The following is a 13,208-nucleotide window of genomic DNA, read 5'->3' as shown; positions in this document are numbered from 1 at the left end:
TTCATGTTAAGTTTGTGGATAGCAAGTAGTGGGAAGAGCTTGTGGGAGGGATGGAATGAGTCCATTTCAGATCAGCTCACAGCCTGATGGGTCTCAGTCCAGCCCAAAATACAGTAAGAGGAGCAGATCTCAGAAATATGGTGTTCCAATACACTCAATTTTTAATTAACCCCAACTTAGTAAGCAAGAAAATGTACTAATATATACAGAATGAGAAAGGAAAACTCTTGAAGCTAAAGGTCTGGCAGGCAGAAACACTATATCAGTTTTGAGAAAGCTTCTTCTCAGTTGCTTCATGGTTCCTCTCCACACAATATTATTTAACATACATAAAGAAAAAGAGGGCTAATTTTTAGGTAATCACAACCAGATCTACTCAATAAGTCTCATGTTATTCAATACAGCTTGCTCCTAGGAAAGTGTGTTTAGGATTGCAGTCACAATATTCCAGGTTTTATAATTTTTTATTTTTCTGGTCCTGGAAAAAGGAAGGGATGTATAGTTTGGAGACTTTCTAAATTATAGCAGTGACTGGTTGCAGTGCTGACTCTCTTGTTGCCATCCTCTGTAGTTCTTTTCATCCAGCTCTTAGTGATATGAGATTAAAGAATGCAAGAACATGAATTTTCATAGCACTACTTTATAGTTAAGAGCCTCAATCCAGAGAGGAGAATCCCATTAAAACCAGTGGGCTTAAATTATTCTTAACAAATACCTCAGTTATTTCAAAGGATAAATAATTAACTTCCTCAGGAATGGGCCATAACGTTTTGACATTTTTTTCAAGATATGACACCAAATTGCCTATTTGCCCTCACTTGACAGCAGGTAGTGTATCAAAATAATTGATAGTTACAAGCAACAACACTAACCTTGGAGTGACATATTGCAAAAACTTTACTTGTAATGAGACTGCACTCCTTCTCTGCCCACGATTTACGATGAGGTTTTTGGTCACAGGGCTCAATGTCCACAGTCACATCAGGACATGCACTATCCCTTTTCCACGAATTTCCAAAATCCAGTGCACTAGTTACTTGGACTTGGCTTCTTGTTGTGAAGTCATTATTGGCCTTGTCATCAAAGTTACCACATAAACCACAAACTTTACCCTGTTGAGAGAAAAATGCAATAAGTTTTCAAAAAGACTTGTATGATGGGGAATTCAATTGCCATGTTTTCCCAGTATTACTAATTATGGATATTAAATGTAGGGATTTTAGGTAGGAAAGCAAAGTTAATAGTCAGAAAATATTCTGCACAGTCTAATCCAAGCCTTGCAAGCCTATAAAATTGTTTGTGTGAGAACTGCTGCTCTCTACATGTGAGAAAGAAGCCAGCAAGGAAAGGTGGTAGCAGCAAGGGAATTTTGGGCACAATTGTGTGTATGCTGCAAAGTGACAAAAATACACAAGGAACAAGTCTGTCCCCATAGTATTTACTAGTTAGCATAAATAATATTCATTGTACAAACTTAGAATGTGTAAAATGAGTATGCAAAACGAGTGACATGCACTATCCCTTCTCCATCACAAAAATATAATGGAATGTTAACCAATAAAGCAATAAAGCAATAATGTCATCCATTGTGCAATCCACATGATACGCCCATATTAGCTACAAGAATGCTATTTATAGCAAGCAATAAATGTATCCTTTCTGTTGCATTCATCAATTAGTAACCAACTTTCCACAGCATTAAAAAAGACATTCCAGAATCACTCACTTTATATTTTGGAGCCAGCTTGATGAAAATAGTAGTCTTCCTGTCCCAAATGAGCATAACACCATTGCTAGCTTCAACAATTAGGTACAGCCCAGCAGAATGAGTCCAATATGTCACATGGCTACCAAAGTCCCGCATAATCATCACCTGTTGCTTGTCTTCCAATTTAAGCTCAGTTCTCTAAAATATTGATATATAACAGGCTTTATAAAACCTAAACAGAAGCATTATATATATACTAGCAGTAAAAATCATTGTATGAACAAAGACAACAAGCTCTAGAAAACTGTTGGTGAGTTAATGGCACCCAGTGAGGAAGTCAAGCCCTCCTGCCTTCCCCCTTATCACCAGTTCCCTTCTCTTCCCAGACCCCATCATCAGCACAAAAGGGGTAATGGTAGCTGCCCTTCTTGCTTTTCCTCCCCAATTGGCATGATGTCACCAGCTCCCTCTTTCTTCTCCTCCTGTTCCTGGATGCCTACTCCTGTTCCTGGAAGTCTTTAATGCAGCGTTGGGATTCAAATAATTTAAGAACCGGTTCTGGTGGTGAGATTCAAATAATTTAACAACTGGTTGTTTACAAGCACCATTTTAACAACCGTTTCTGCCGAAGTGGTGCGAACCTGCTGAATCCCACCACTGGCGTAGTTTCAGCTGCCAAGTCATGACACTCCAAGGGGGATGGCCGACACTTGTGTCTGCTCCTCCTCGGGCAGCTGCAGATGGTACACTGACTGTAATTATTCAGCAATTGAGGAGAGGGGCGAGCATGTGAGAGGGTAACTGCCACATTCCACTGCTTTATTTGTGTCGGTTTTTATCCATTCTGTGTAAGCCCCCACCCCCAAGCTGTGTGCACATGGCAATTGGCTAGAGTCGTGAGTGGTGGCTGGCTGGAAGTGAGTTGTCACCACCACAGGATTATTAACTCAAAACTTTTCCTAATTGGTGTGACCTCAGACAACGTGGTTTGATTCTCTACCATTTATTTCCAGGCCTGTTCACTTAAATACTCATACATACCCCTAGAAATACTTTAATGGCTTTGGAGCAGGTAACTCCAGTGGTTCCACATGGGACATTCTCTGTGATGACACTAAATGATCCATGGTGTTTTCCATGGCCACAGTAGTCCTAGTGGGAACAAAAAAGATAAACAAATCTAAGCAAAATACATACAATATATTCTTATCTATAGCATACTTAGCAACTTTCACATGTAACCATCTTCTCTGATTTGGAGAGTATTTAGGCCATAAGGATTTGATGCTCTAATGGCTAGCATGATGTTGTCATTTTCTGACTAATGACTATCTTGATATAGTTTGAAGCTGGAGTGCTAAAAATAAAGACTGCCACAGTCCCCATCTATGTCACATGTTTCAGGTACATGGATTCAGTACACCCACATCATTCTCCTCAGATCTAGGACACAGATGACCAAACTACCCTTGGTGAGCAGTTTATCATTCAGCAAGTAGTAAGTAGAACTGTAATATGGATCAGACACAGATGTGATCTAACCATTTGCCATACCAGGTAAGATGGCTTAATAGGTTTTGATGGCTGGGGATGACATAGGAATCAACCAACAAGAATTTTTTTTAAAAAAAATTCAGAATGCAAATGAAATATAACTGTAATTCAATATTACCTGGGAGGCTACATATTCACATTTTCCATCAAAATCATAGTATTTTCCATCAAAGGTGATGTAATGGCCACTTCCATAAATGATGCATGTCCCAAAACACACAAATTTGGAACAAGCCCAGTTTCCATTTTGACAAGTACTAGAGAGTACAAAATAGAAAGAAATTGGTATCTGTCTCCACTCTCTGCTTTTATATTATAAAGCAAACTATGCAGCAAACTACATACTTCAGTGTATCACATACATTCTCTTTGCCAATCAATAAACAAAAAAGTAAACATATTCAGTTGGTTAAATATGAGTCATAGCATCAGCCTGTCATAACCTTGGTAACCCTACAATTCCAAAGCTATCTGGGGCTGCTGGACTTTGCTTCATGGATCTTGTAAATTGGCTAATAAATATCTTTTTCTTCAAAAGTAAATCTAAAGATTCTTTCATAAGAAATGACACAGGTTCATAATCGATCTAATAGAGATCTTTCCATGTCATGTTTTAAAAATAGGAATAACAAGATGGTAGTCACAAAGAAGGGAGGTGTCGTAATCACTCTGAATCAACTGCCTCCATGACCTATCATCATTTGTTTACGGAGTAACTAAATCACAAGAACTCTTGAGATGAATCATTTGAAGGCCTGTTATGTGATATATTGCTCTTTCTTTTGCAAAGCAGAGATAACAGGCTAGTTGGAAATAACAATCCCTGTGCCCTTTCCACTACTATCACTGGGCAACTCAGCCAGTTGCTGGTTTTTATGTTCAACTCTCAATGAAACTATCATTTTTCTTTCCTGCTTGCCTTCACATGCCTCCAACAGATTTATGTTTATGCCTCCAACAGATTTATCCTTAGCACACTCATTGACTATATGAATGTTGACTTCTTTTATTGCTGCTGCTATTACTGTGAGTTAATAATAAAATAAGGTAATACCATTCATTGCAGTCCACATCTATTTTTTCTCCAGGGGCATAAAACTCTTTGTTATGAATACATGGGCATTGCTCTTCTGTAACACATCCTCCTCTGCCATCATCAATCAATCCATCGGGGCACACACACCCTGAGATACACTCTGTCTGGAACTATGAGAAGAAAGAATAGCACCATGCTTGTACTTCATGAGAAATCAATACATGCCGGTCAAACAGAATGCATCAATTGTATTACATTAAACAATGTCCTTTCAGACAGACAAATCAGACTCAGGTTACTACCCAAATAACTACCAATTGTTATTATTGGTGGTCCAGTAAGGTGAGAATTTGATGTAATTTTCGTCTGTACAACCTTATTGTGACTGAAATGTGATGTCCTAATTGAACACTGAAAGCTGTATGCATATGCCAAGTATAACTCTATGATTCAAATTTACTGATCATTCAGTACATTTTATATTATATAATCATAGAATAGAATCGTAGAGTTGGAAGAGACCCCAAGGGCCATCATGTCCAATCCCCTGAAATGCAGGAACACATAATCAGAGCACTACTGACAGATGGCCATCCAGCCTCTGTTTAAAAACCTCTAAAGAAGGAGACTCCATCACATTCCGAGGTAGTCCCTTCCACTGTTGAACAGCCCTTACTGTCAGGAAGTTTTCCTGATGTTTAGGTGGAATCTCGTAAAAGAGTGAGTTTTATTAATAAGCAAAGAAAGAAAGAAAGAAAGAAAGAAAGAAAGAAAGAAAGAAAGAAAGAAAGAAAGAAAGAAAGAAAGAAAGAAAGAAAGAAAGAAAGAAAGAAAGAAAGAAAGAGACAATGATTGAGAATGTGAGATATAAAAGTGCAAGTATTTATTCCCCCAAGGCTGCAGTAAAAGGCACATTTATTAGAAAATATTCCCATTTGATTTTACAGAAGTTATTAAATATGCTTTGAATCAGAGTATGAGTTTCATGCTAATTAAATCACTTGTTAAATAAAGAGATGAGGAAACTAAGTTGTAGTCAAGAATACATACATGATCGGTACCCAGTGTTTGGCAGCTAAGTTGAATTGGTGTTTGGGATGACCAAGAGTCAAAGTTGTTGCAGTCAAAATATGTCTTGTTGGGTGAGCAGTCTGCAAAAGGAATTATAGACAGTTAAGAACAGAAAACCTCATGAGACTCAACACAGCTTGGATTCCAGGGAGATGCAAGCAGACAGAGCTTATATGGCACATTGTTCCCACCTCCCCAGCAGTCCAAAGAATGTCCAGAAAAACTACTGCTGAGGGTCAGAGGAGCCTCTTGTACAAAATGAAGCCTAAGTGCTGCTGAAAGGAGGAGAACAAAATAGAATTGCCTCTTTTCCCTTTTTCACTGAGGCCCTTTCCGCATTTTTAGGAAATGGTAAACTTTAACCAAAAAAATCCCTCAAAAATCAATGTCTTTTCTAAGAACTACAATGTGATCACATGGAAGTAAAGTCAAATTGAAAAAAATACAAAGTACTTCCAAACTTTTACACCCACCATGGTCTGTTATTGTCACTGGTACACACTGAAGTTTTCCATGTTGGCAAATGCTAGAAAGAAATATAGGAAAATTCATCAACTAGAATCTAGACTTCTAGAGTTCCAATTTATATAATGTCATTAATAAAACTAAAGTCATTAATTAAAAATAAATACATCATAGAAAGAAAAAAATCACATGAGAGGGGATGTGCAAAATTCCTCCAACTTTTTGTGCTGATGTTTACAAACAGGGATGGAGACAAACAGTGGACAAAATAGCATTATATGTAACCAAAATCCTTCCTTTTAAAATAACCTCAATAATTCATGTCAAAGCATACCAATATGTCTTGCTGCTGTAGGAACCCTCTTTCTCATAGATATTTTTTTTCCAACTGTGCTCAAGAAGAACACATACTACACACAATTATCCCAATATTCATCGTCACTATTTTGCATGCACAGGGCAGCACACATATTTTCCCACTTTCAGTATATTTGCATGGGACCCCCAATTTTTAGAGAATGTGTTTGCATATACTAAAACTGGAATACACTTGTTGCCCTATTAACACAAAATGGTGACCATGAGTATTAATAGAATCACTCATGCCTTGGGTTCACTTTATCTGTGGTCGGTGCACCAAAACTGATCATCTAACAAAACATGTGTTTTTTCTAAAGTTTACATCTAGCATTTTAAAGTCTACTCACTCTAATAAAAGGTACTGCCTTACTTATTCTATATTTCTCACATCAGTTTGAAAAAATAGTCTACTAAATTATGCCAGATCCATATTCCATATTCCTGAATTGAGTTATTGTTACAGAAGAGTTCTTGTATATTACATGATCATGTTTCAGTCTTGCCAGTACAATTATGAAATTCTCCATGCTGTGACATCTTTGCTCCATAACATGTACAGGATGAAGATGCCAACACCCTATATTTCTGACACAGGAAAGCAAAAAATCAAGACATTAACATACCAGCGCTCCTCCTGTTTCATGATATAGTCACCAGGTTGTATGAATGAACCTTTGTAGTAACATGGACACTTAGCAATTGGCACACAGATGCCCTTGTCATTCAGATAGGTATTATCAGGACAGCCACAGCCATCTATTGGAATGAAGCCCTGCAAGCAATGCTTATCGCCTTCAGAAAGTGAACGGCAGGTCTGCTGGCAGGCAGTCAGATTGTAACGGAAGACCTGAGTAGCTGGGCAGGAAGATACTTCTTTGTCTGAAAAAAAGAGGAGAAAAGAATAAATTTAAACAAGGGAGAAAGAAGATATCCACATAAAAGAATGAGAACAGCCCTGTTTGATCAGACCACGGGTCCATTTACTCCAACAACTTGTTACACCTAGTGGACAACTAGTTGCTTTGAAGGAACAAAATGACCCCAAAGCATAAAGGCCAAGGCATTCCCCTGATTATACCTCCTTGCACTGGTATTCTAAGGTTTGCAGCTCCTGACTATAAAGGTTCCTTTTAGTTACTATGGCTAAAAGCCAACAATCCCTCTAATTGTTTCCCAGTGCTGTACAGAATTTCACAGACACTGAGCGGAACTGAACCATCAGTGAAAGTTCCCTCTGCCCCTTATCTGTGCAACACCATGATGGTGGCCCCCTGGCTATGCATCTGGACAGCTTACAGAGAACGCTGCTAATAGCTGTTAATAGGTACTATGAATGTGTATACCCCCCCCCCCCTTTAAAGGCATCCATACTTCTGGACATCACCACTGGCAGTGAATTCCATAATTACATTAATAATTGGGTTAAAAAGCAATCCTTTTTAACCGACCTGAATCTATTGCCCATCAACTTTATTGGGTGCCTGAAAGTTCTAGCATTGTGGTAGAGGAAGAAAAAGTTTGTTTGTTTGTTTGTTTGTTTGTTTGTTTATCTATTTATCTATTTATCATTAGATTTTTATACCGCCCTCCCCGAAGGGCTCATATACAGACAGGGGAATATTAAAACTAGTATAAATATAATACAAGCCCTGTCGCCTTATTAAAACCAATAAACAGCAGTACAATCAGCATCCGAGACTAAAACCAACCCCCCCACCCCGGGGAACCCAAAAGGCCCCCACTAAAATGGGCCACATAATTAAACAAAGAACAAAGGGAAGGGGGTAGGAGACAGGGGGCAGAGATTGTCTCAATCTCTGACTCATGCATAATTTTATAAACCTCTGTTATGTCCCATCTCAGTCTTTTTTCTAAACTGAAAAATCCCAGACTATTCATTCTTTCCTCGTAAGAAAGGTGCTCAATCTCCTTAGTCATCTTCAGTGCCTTCATCTGTGCTTTTTCCAGCTCTTCAAAATGTTTTATGAGATATGGTGACCAGAATTGTACACAGTATTCCAACCACCCATTCAGAGCATGCTATCTGAATTCTACTCCTAATACCTTTCTCCTATGAATAAAATAACCATGTTGGCATCATTGGGAGTATAACAAGAAATTCTGAGAGCAATCAAAATTCTGGAGAGAAGTACATTATTACTGATTGCTTTTTAGCCTTTTAGCTATTAAAACTCCTTGACACTGCCTCTCTCCTTGAGTCATATTTTAGAAATGCCATTATTCAAGATGTTGTTCTCCAGTTCTGAATTCACATGTCACCCCCCCACACACACACACACATACATACTTCATGTAGTCCCATGTAAATATCAGTATGTTTCCTAGGTGTTTTCCCCTTGATTTAAATTAATCTAAACCTTTTGCATGCGCCCAAAGTTATGCTGCTAAACTAAACGTGTCTGCTGTTATTAATCCCAATCTGATCCATGAACATTAAGGACAATATACTGTTAAGCATGAGGCTTTGTCCATTTTATTCAAGATAATGATGGATGTAGACACTTACTGCAGACAGTATTTCTCCATCCCCACAACATGACTCCTTTAACGACACAGGCTCTGGCATAAGATGATAAGGCTGCACACAAGCATTCTTCATTGGCATTGCAGCTGCAGGTATCATACTTGCACCGCTAGAAAAATCATCAGTAAACTGTTAAGTATGCTTGCAAGACTACAAAGAACTGGAATCATTAGCAGCTAGTGGTCTAATCCACAACTATGATAGATGTGGGTATTTATCTGAAAGGAAGGCCGTTTCCGCACGGCCCATTTATGACGGCCTGGGGGCGCCAAAAAAGGCGCCCCCAGGCCGCCATTCGCACAGGCGCCGCTGCTGCAACGCAGCAGCGGCGACCTGACTCTTCTTCCCTCCCCCCAGGGCGGCGTCAAGCCGCCCTAAACAACAACCCTTTAAAGGGTTGTTGTTGGGGAGGGAGCGTCTTCCCTGCGGCGCGGTGCGAACCGCGCCGCCAGGAAGACGCTGTCTCCCGTCTCCGCCCCACTCACGGTGTCCTCCTCGTCGCCTGCGGGGCATCGCAGCCCCGCCCACACTGTCCTCCGACCTCCAGGGGTCGGAGGGCAGCGTGGGCGGGGCTGTGACGCCCCGCAGGCGACGAGGAGGACACCGTGAGTGGGGCGGGGGAGGGCGCAGAGGCGGCTCCGTGCGGAGCCGCCTGCCGTCTGCCGGCCTCCGCTTCGCCCGTTCGCATGCTTGCATGCGAACGGGCTTCCGCCCCCACGCCGCCCGCACTCTTGGCGGCGTGGGGGCGGAAGGAGGCCGTGCGGAAACGGCCGAAGTCAATCCGGAATGTAAGACAGCTCCAAAAGTTATACATTTTTTTTTCAAAAATTATGGTACATAATTTAAGATGCCCTCCTATTTTTCTTAGGAAAAAGTCCTCTAACCTTCCTTTCTGGTAACTAGAGTACTCACAAACATTAGATTTTTTCATGTTTTCTTTCTTCATTTTAAAATGTCTATGTGTTCAAAGCTGTCTTTGCCCTCCTTCTTTAGTACAGGTTTCAAGGTTCAACTAGTTATTTATTTTTTGAAAGGATCTGAATGGATTGTCTGCCAACAGTAAGGCTATAGCACCTACAAGGAATTTATCTGAGACTCTATCAGGGCCGAAACATACATGTGGCACAGGCAGAGTCACAGTATAGTAAATGCCAGTGGAAATGGTGTAGGAGGGAAGCCCAAAGCCCCTCCTCCTTCCTCACAGAGCTCATGAGCCAAGCAGAGCAACAGAAGGTTTTGAAGATGACTACAATTTAGGTTGGATACCCATAACCTGACTTGTGTCACATGTGTGTATTTTGGTCCTTTGATCTCATGAGTTGGATCCTCTTCCTATAAACCTTCCATTTCTGCAAAATCAATAGTTTTCAATGTGCTCCTTGAGAAAATGGAAGTTTAAGAGGAAGAAGCATACTGTGCTGCAAAGTCTATAGCATGCATGGATTTTTTCTTAGCATCCAAGACTGTGACTCCAAAGTTGGACTAGAGCCATTCAAACACTACAAATATTATATGCTTTTTATCATCTGGGAAAGCCTATAACTAGTATCCAAACAGTTGAACAACCAGTTCCAAAAGTCAGTGCGGACCTGGCATTTCTTGAACAGCACCTCCATTTCACCTCCTATACCATTTCCACTTTTGAAAGTAGTTTGTGATGACATAGGAGTCTGCTGTTCAGAGAAAGAAGTCAACCTCTTGTGCGGCACCCGGCACTCGCAAGCCCCAGGCTCTCCCTTTGGAGCCTCTAGTTTTATGTTACTTAAATCTTTTTCATAGCTACAGGCTTCAATTCATGCATTTTCAATAAAAGTGTCATAAATCTGGCTGTATGAATTTATCATTCACTGTTAGAATTATGGACTGGATGTTAAGTACTACAAGTAGATGGGGGTGTGATTTTCAACAATTTCCCTCACCCACTGTACAACCCCATGTTGTTCACAAGATGACAGACAATCAAGAGTCACATTTCAGGGGGCACAGTTGGCCACAGTGATGAAGGAGAATGGGATCTTTCTGTGGATACAACCTTATAAAACAATTCAGAAGAACACTGCAGAATTTGCTTTTCTGTGTTTAGTTTTAGTATTTCCAACAAGTGAATAGATCCACATGATAGCCTTGAAAATTTATAGAAAAGCTACCTTATAATAGTTTGTTGGGTCAATGGCTGAGTGGCATCTGGCAAAGGGGCTTTCTGAATTTTTCAATAAAGAGCACCAGTATTCAGCATACTTTTCTGTAATCAAGAGGGATAAAGTAGACATTATTATCAACCATGTATTGATAGTCTTATTCTTGTATTCTTGTATTTACATTTTATCTCACCCCAAAAAATACAAAGGCGGTAATTAGAAAAGTATTGTATGTACACAGGAAGGGGTGAGAAGTTGGAGCAATACAAATGCCTGTAACATTCAGCTGACAAAAATATAAACAGACATAAAACAACCAAATTAGGGGAGGCTTGCTCTTTCTGAATAATAAGGAAAATTACTAGCTTAGACTGGTCTTTGTCCTTAACATAAAATATTTAAAAAAAATGTGGAAGAAATTCTGTTGAATCCTGCGATGTCCTTATGAAAATTATTCTTCCTTACCATTTTCAAGGTTAAGAGTACAAGGATGTTCCAATGTATCCACTCTGTCAGTACAGCTACTTTGTGCTTTCCATGTGTTAGCAAAGGCAGCCCCTGTTGCTTCAACAATTCCACTTGATGTCTTGAAATCATCACCTTCTATTCCATTGAAATTCCCACAAAGACCTATTGGCAAAAGTAACAGAATTGGTTACAGCTATGTGTCTTTTTTATTGTAAAATGAGGAGAGTAAGCAACAGTGACAACCACTGAGATCTTCCACTTTAAGACAATTTGTTCACAGCTATGTTGGTCCCAAAGAAAAAGACAAAAAGTCAAGAAGACTATTCATGTAACCCTTTTGTTAGGACCAACCTCATCACACATAACAGTGCACAATGTTTCAAGCTGACCACAAATCTTCGTCAGGCCAGACGTTACAAAATAAAAAGAAAGAAAAAGCATATTTTAAATAGATTTTCAGGTCATGGTGTAAAGAAGGCCTCCTTGTATCAGTGTAAAGTAGACAAAAAGGAATCAGGTTTCAGATTGCTGCAGGGTAGGAGTCATAAAAGCAAGACATAATAAAACAATAAAACTCCATGACAATAACTTCCGCCTTAACCAGTGACACTCAAGTGCCTTTTCAGAAGATAATTTAAAGTCATTCCATATCCACCAGTTGCCCCCATTCCAATATAAATTCAGCTAAACAAATTGTAAATATTTTTACTTGGATATATCAGGACCTCTCATTGCTTGACACTTGTTAATTTAACAAACAATCTGGCTGACTGCCAAATGCCACACATCCCAATACTTTTCTGAGGTATGTTAAAAAATTTTGGACAACAAGCATGAAAGTCAGTTTAGTTCAACAGTGTAAGTTTCTTGTTCAGTTTCCCCACACTTTGGATAATAGTTTGGCCATCCTATTTCCTAACAATGTTAACAAAGTTCAGTAAAAATGTTGTCATTAAAATGTATCAGTTTTATCTACAGTACTTATTTATTTACAACAAATGAACTACAATGTATTGTCGAAGGCTTTCATGGCCAGAATCAGTGGGGTGTTGTGTGGTTTCCGGGCTGTATGGTTGTGTTCTTGTAGCATTTTCTCCTAACATTTTGCCTGCATCTGTGGCTGGCATCTTCAGAGGATCATGATCCTCTGAAGATGCCAGCCACAGATGCAGGTGAAATGTCAGGAAAAAATGCTACTAGAACACAGCCATACAGCCCGGAAACCACACAATATCCCAAAAGAACTACAATTTTTCCTTTTTTATTTTTATGTTGGTTTCAGGTAACTGGTTCAAGGTTGGCTCAATTTTTCATCCTACTGAGGCTGCTCAAAGGAGTATTCAATTTGCTGGGGGTAAAGTGTAGATGACTGGGAAAGGCAGTCATAAACCACCCTGTAAATGTACAGCCCTATCCAAAGGTGAGCATATGGAACTCATTTGTCAATCCCACTGGTGTAAGTGGCACTTATGCCAGTGGGGAGGTTCAACTGAAAGGTGGGCAGGTGCCGCACAGCTCAGTAGCACCCAACCCAGAAATGCCTGGCCCCTGAAGAGCTGTGCTAGCCTAAACCTGGCTTCTGGCACAGTTCGGATGAGCTAGGGGCATTCCCAGGGATGAAGTCGATATTAGTCAGTTTCCTCCTGGGCTTTTGAGCTGGGAATGCCAACCTATGGGGCTTGGACTTATGCCACACAAAAAGGTGATTCTGTGGAACACTATGGAGGGCTTTCCAGACAGCCAGGGATTTTTTTGTTGCCTACGCATGCAGTCTAAAAGCCTTCTGGAAGTGGTGAAGAAGCGGCACTGTCCCTGGCCGCTGGTGCCTTTTGAATTGGGTTGCCTTTCTCCCTAGTAAATGTT

At 40.0% G+C, this 13,208-nt stretch overlaps 1 protein-coding gene across 1 annotated transcript in view; it reads right to left on the bottom strand.

The window, feature by feature from the left end:
- MUC2 (mucin 2, oligomeric mucus/gel-forming) overlaps positions 1 to 13,208 on the bottom strand; it is a 77,401-nt gene that overhangs the window by 46,837 nt on the left and 17,356 nt on the right. The window contains exons 13-23 of the mRNA XM_048484569.1: positions 11,343 to 11,507; positions 10,887 to 10,981; positions 8,722 to 8,848; positions 6,818 to 7,073; positions 5,843 to 5,895; positions 5,349 to 5,449; positions 4,317 to 4,468; positions 3,381 to 3,519; positions 2,750 to 2,860; positions 1,727 to 1,906; positions 869 to 1,112 (exon numbers count right to left, since the gene is read on the bottom strand). Of these exons, the coding sequence (XP_048340526.1) occupies positions 869 to 1,112; positions 1,727 to 1,906; positions 2,750 to 2,860; positions 3,381 to 3,519; positions 4,317 to 4,468; positions 5,349 to 5,449; positions 5,843 to 5,895; positions 6,818 to 7,073; positions 8,722 to 8,848; positions 10,887 to 10,981; positions 11,343 to 11,507 (1,623 nt within the window). The remainder of the gene's footprint in view (positions 1 to 868; positions 1,113 to 1,726; positions 1,907 to 2,749; positions 2,861 to 3,380; positions 3,520 to 4,316; positions 4,469 to 5,348; positions 5,450 to 5,842; positions 5,896 to 6,817; positions 7,074 to 8,721; positions 8,849 to 10,886; positions 10,982 to 11,342; positions 11,508 to 13,208) is intronic.

The sequence above is a fragment of the Sphaerodactylus townsendi genome, linkage group LG02, assembly GCF_021028975.2.
Source record: "Sphaerodactylus townsendi isolate TG3544 linkage group LG02, MPM_Stown_v2.3, whole genome shotgun sequence".
Classification (NCBI taxonomy): Eukaryota; Metazoa; Chordata; class Lepidosauria; order Squamata; family Sphaerodactylidae; genus Sphaerodactylus; species Sphaerodactylus townsendi.
Note: the sequence above shows the minus strand (reverse complement) of the source record. Positions and strands in the feature narration are given on the sequence as shown.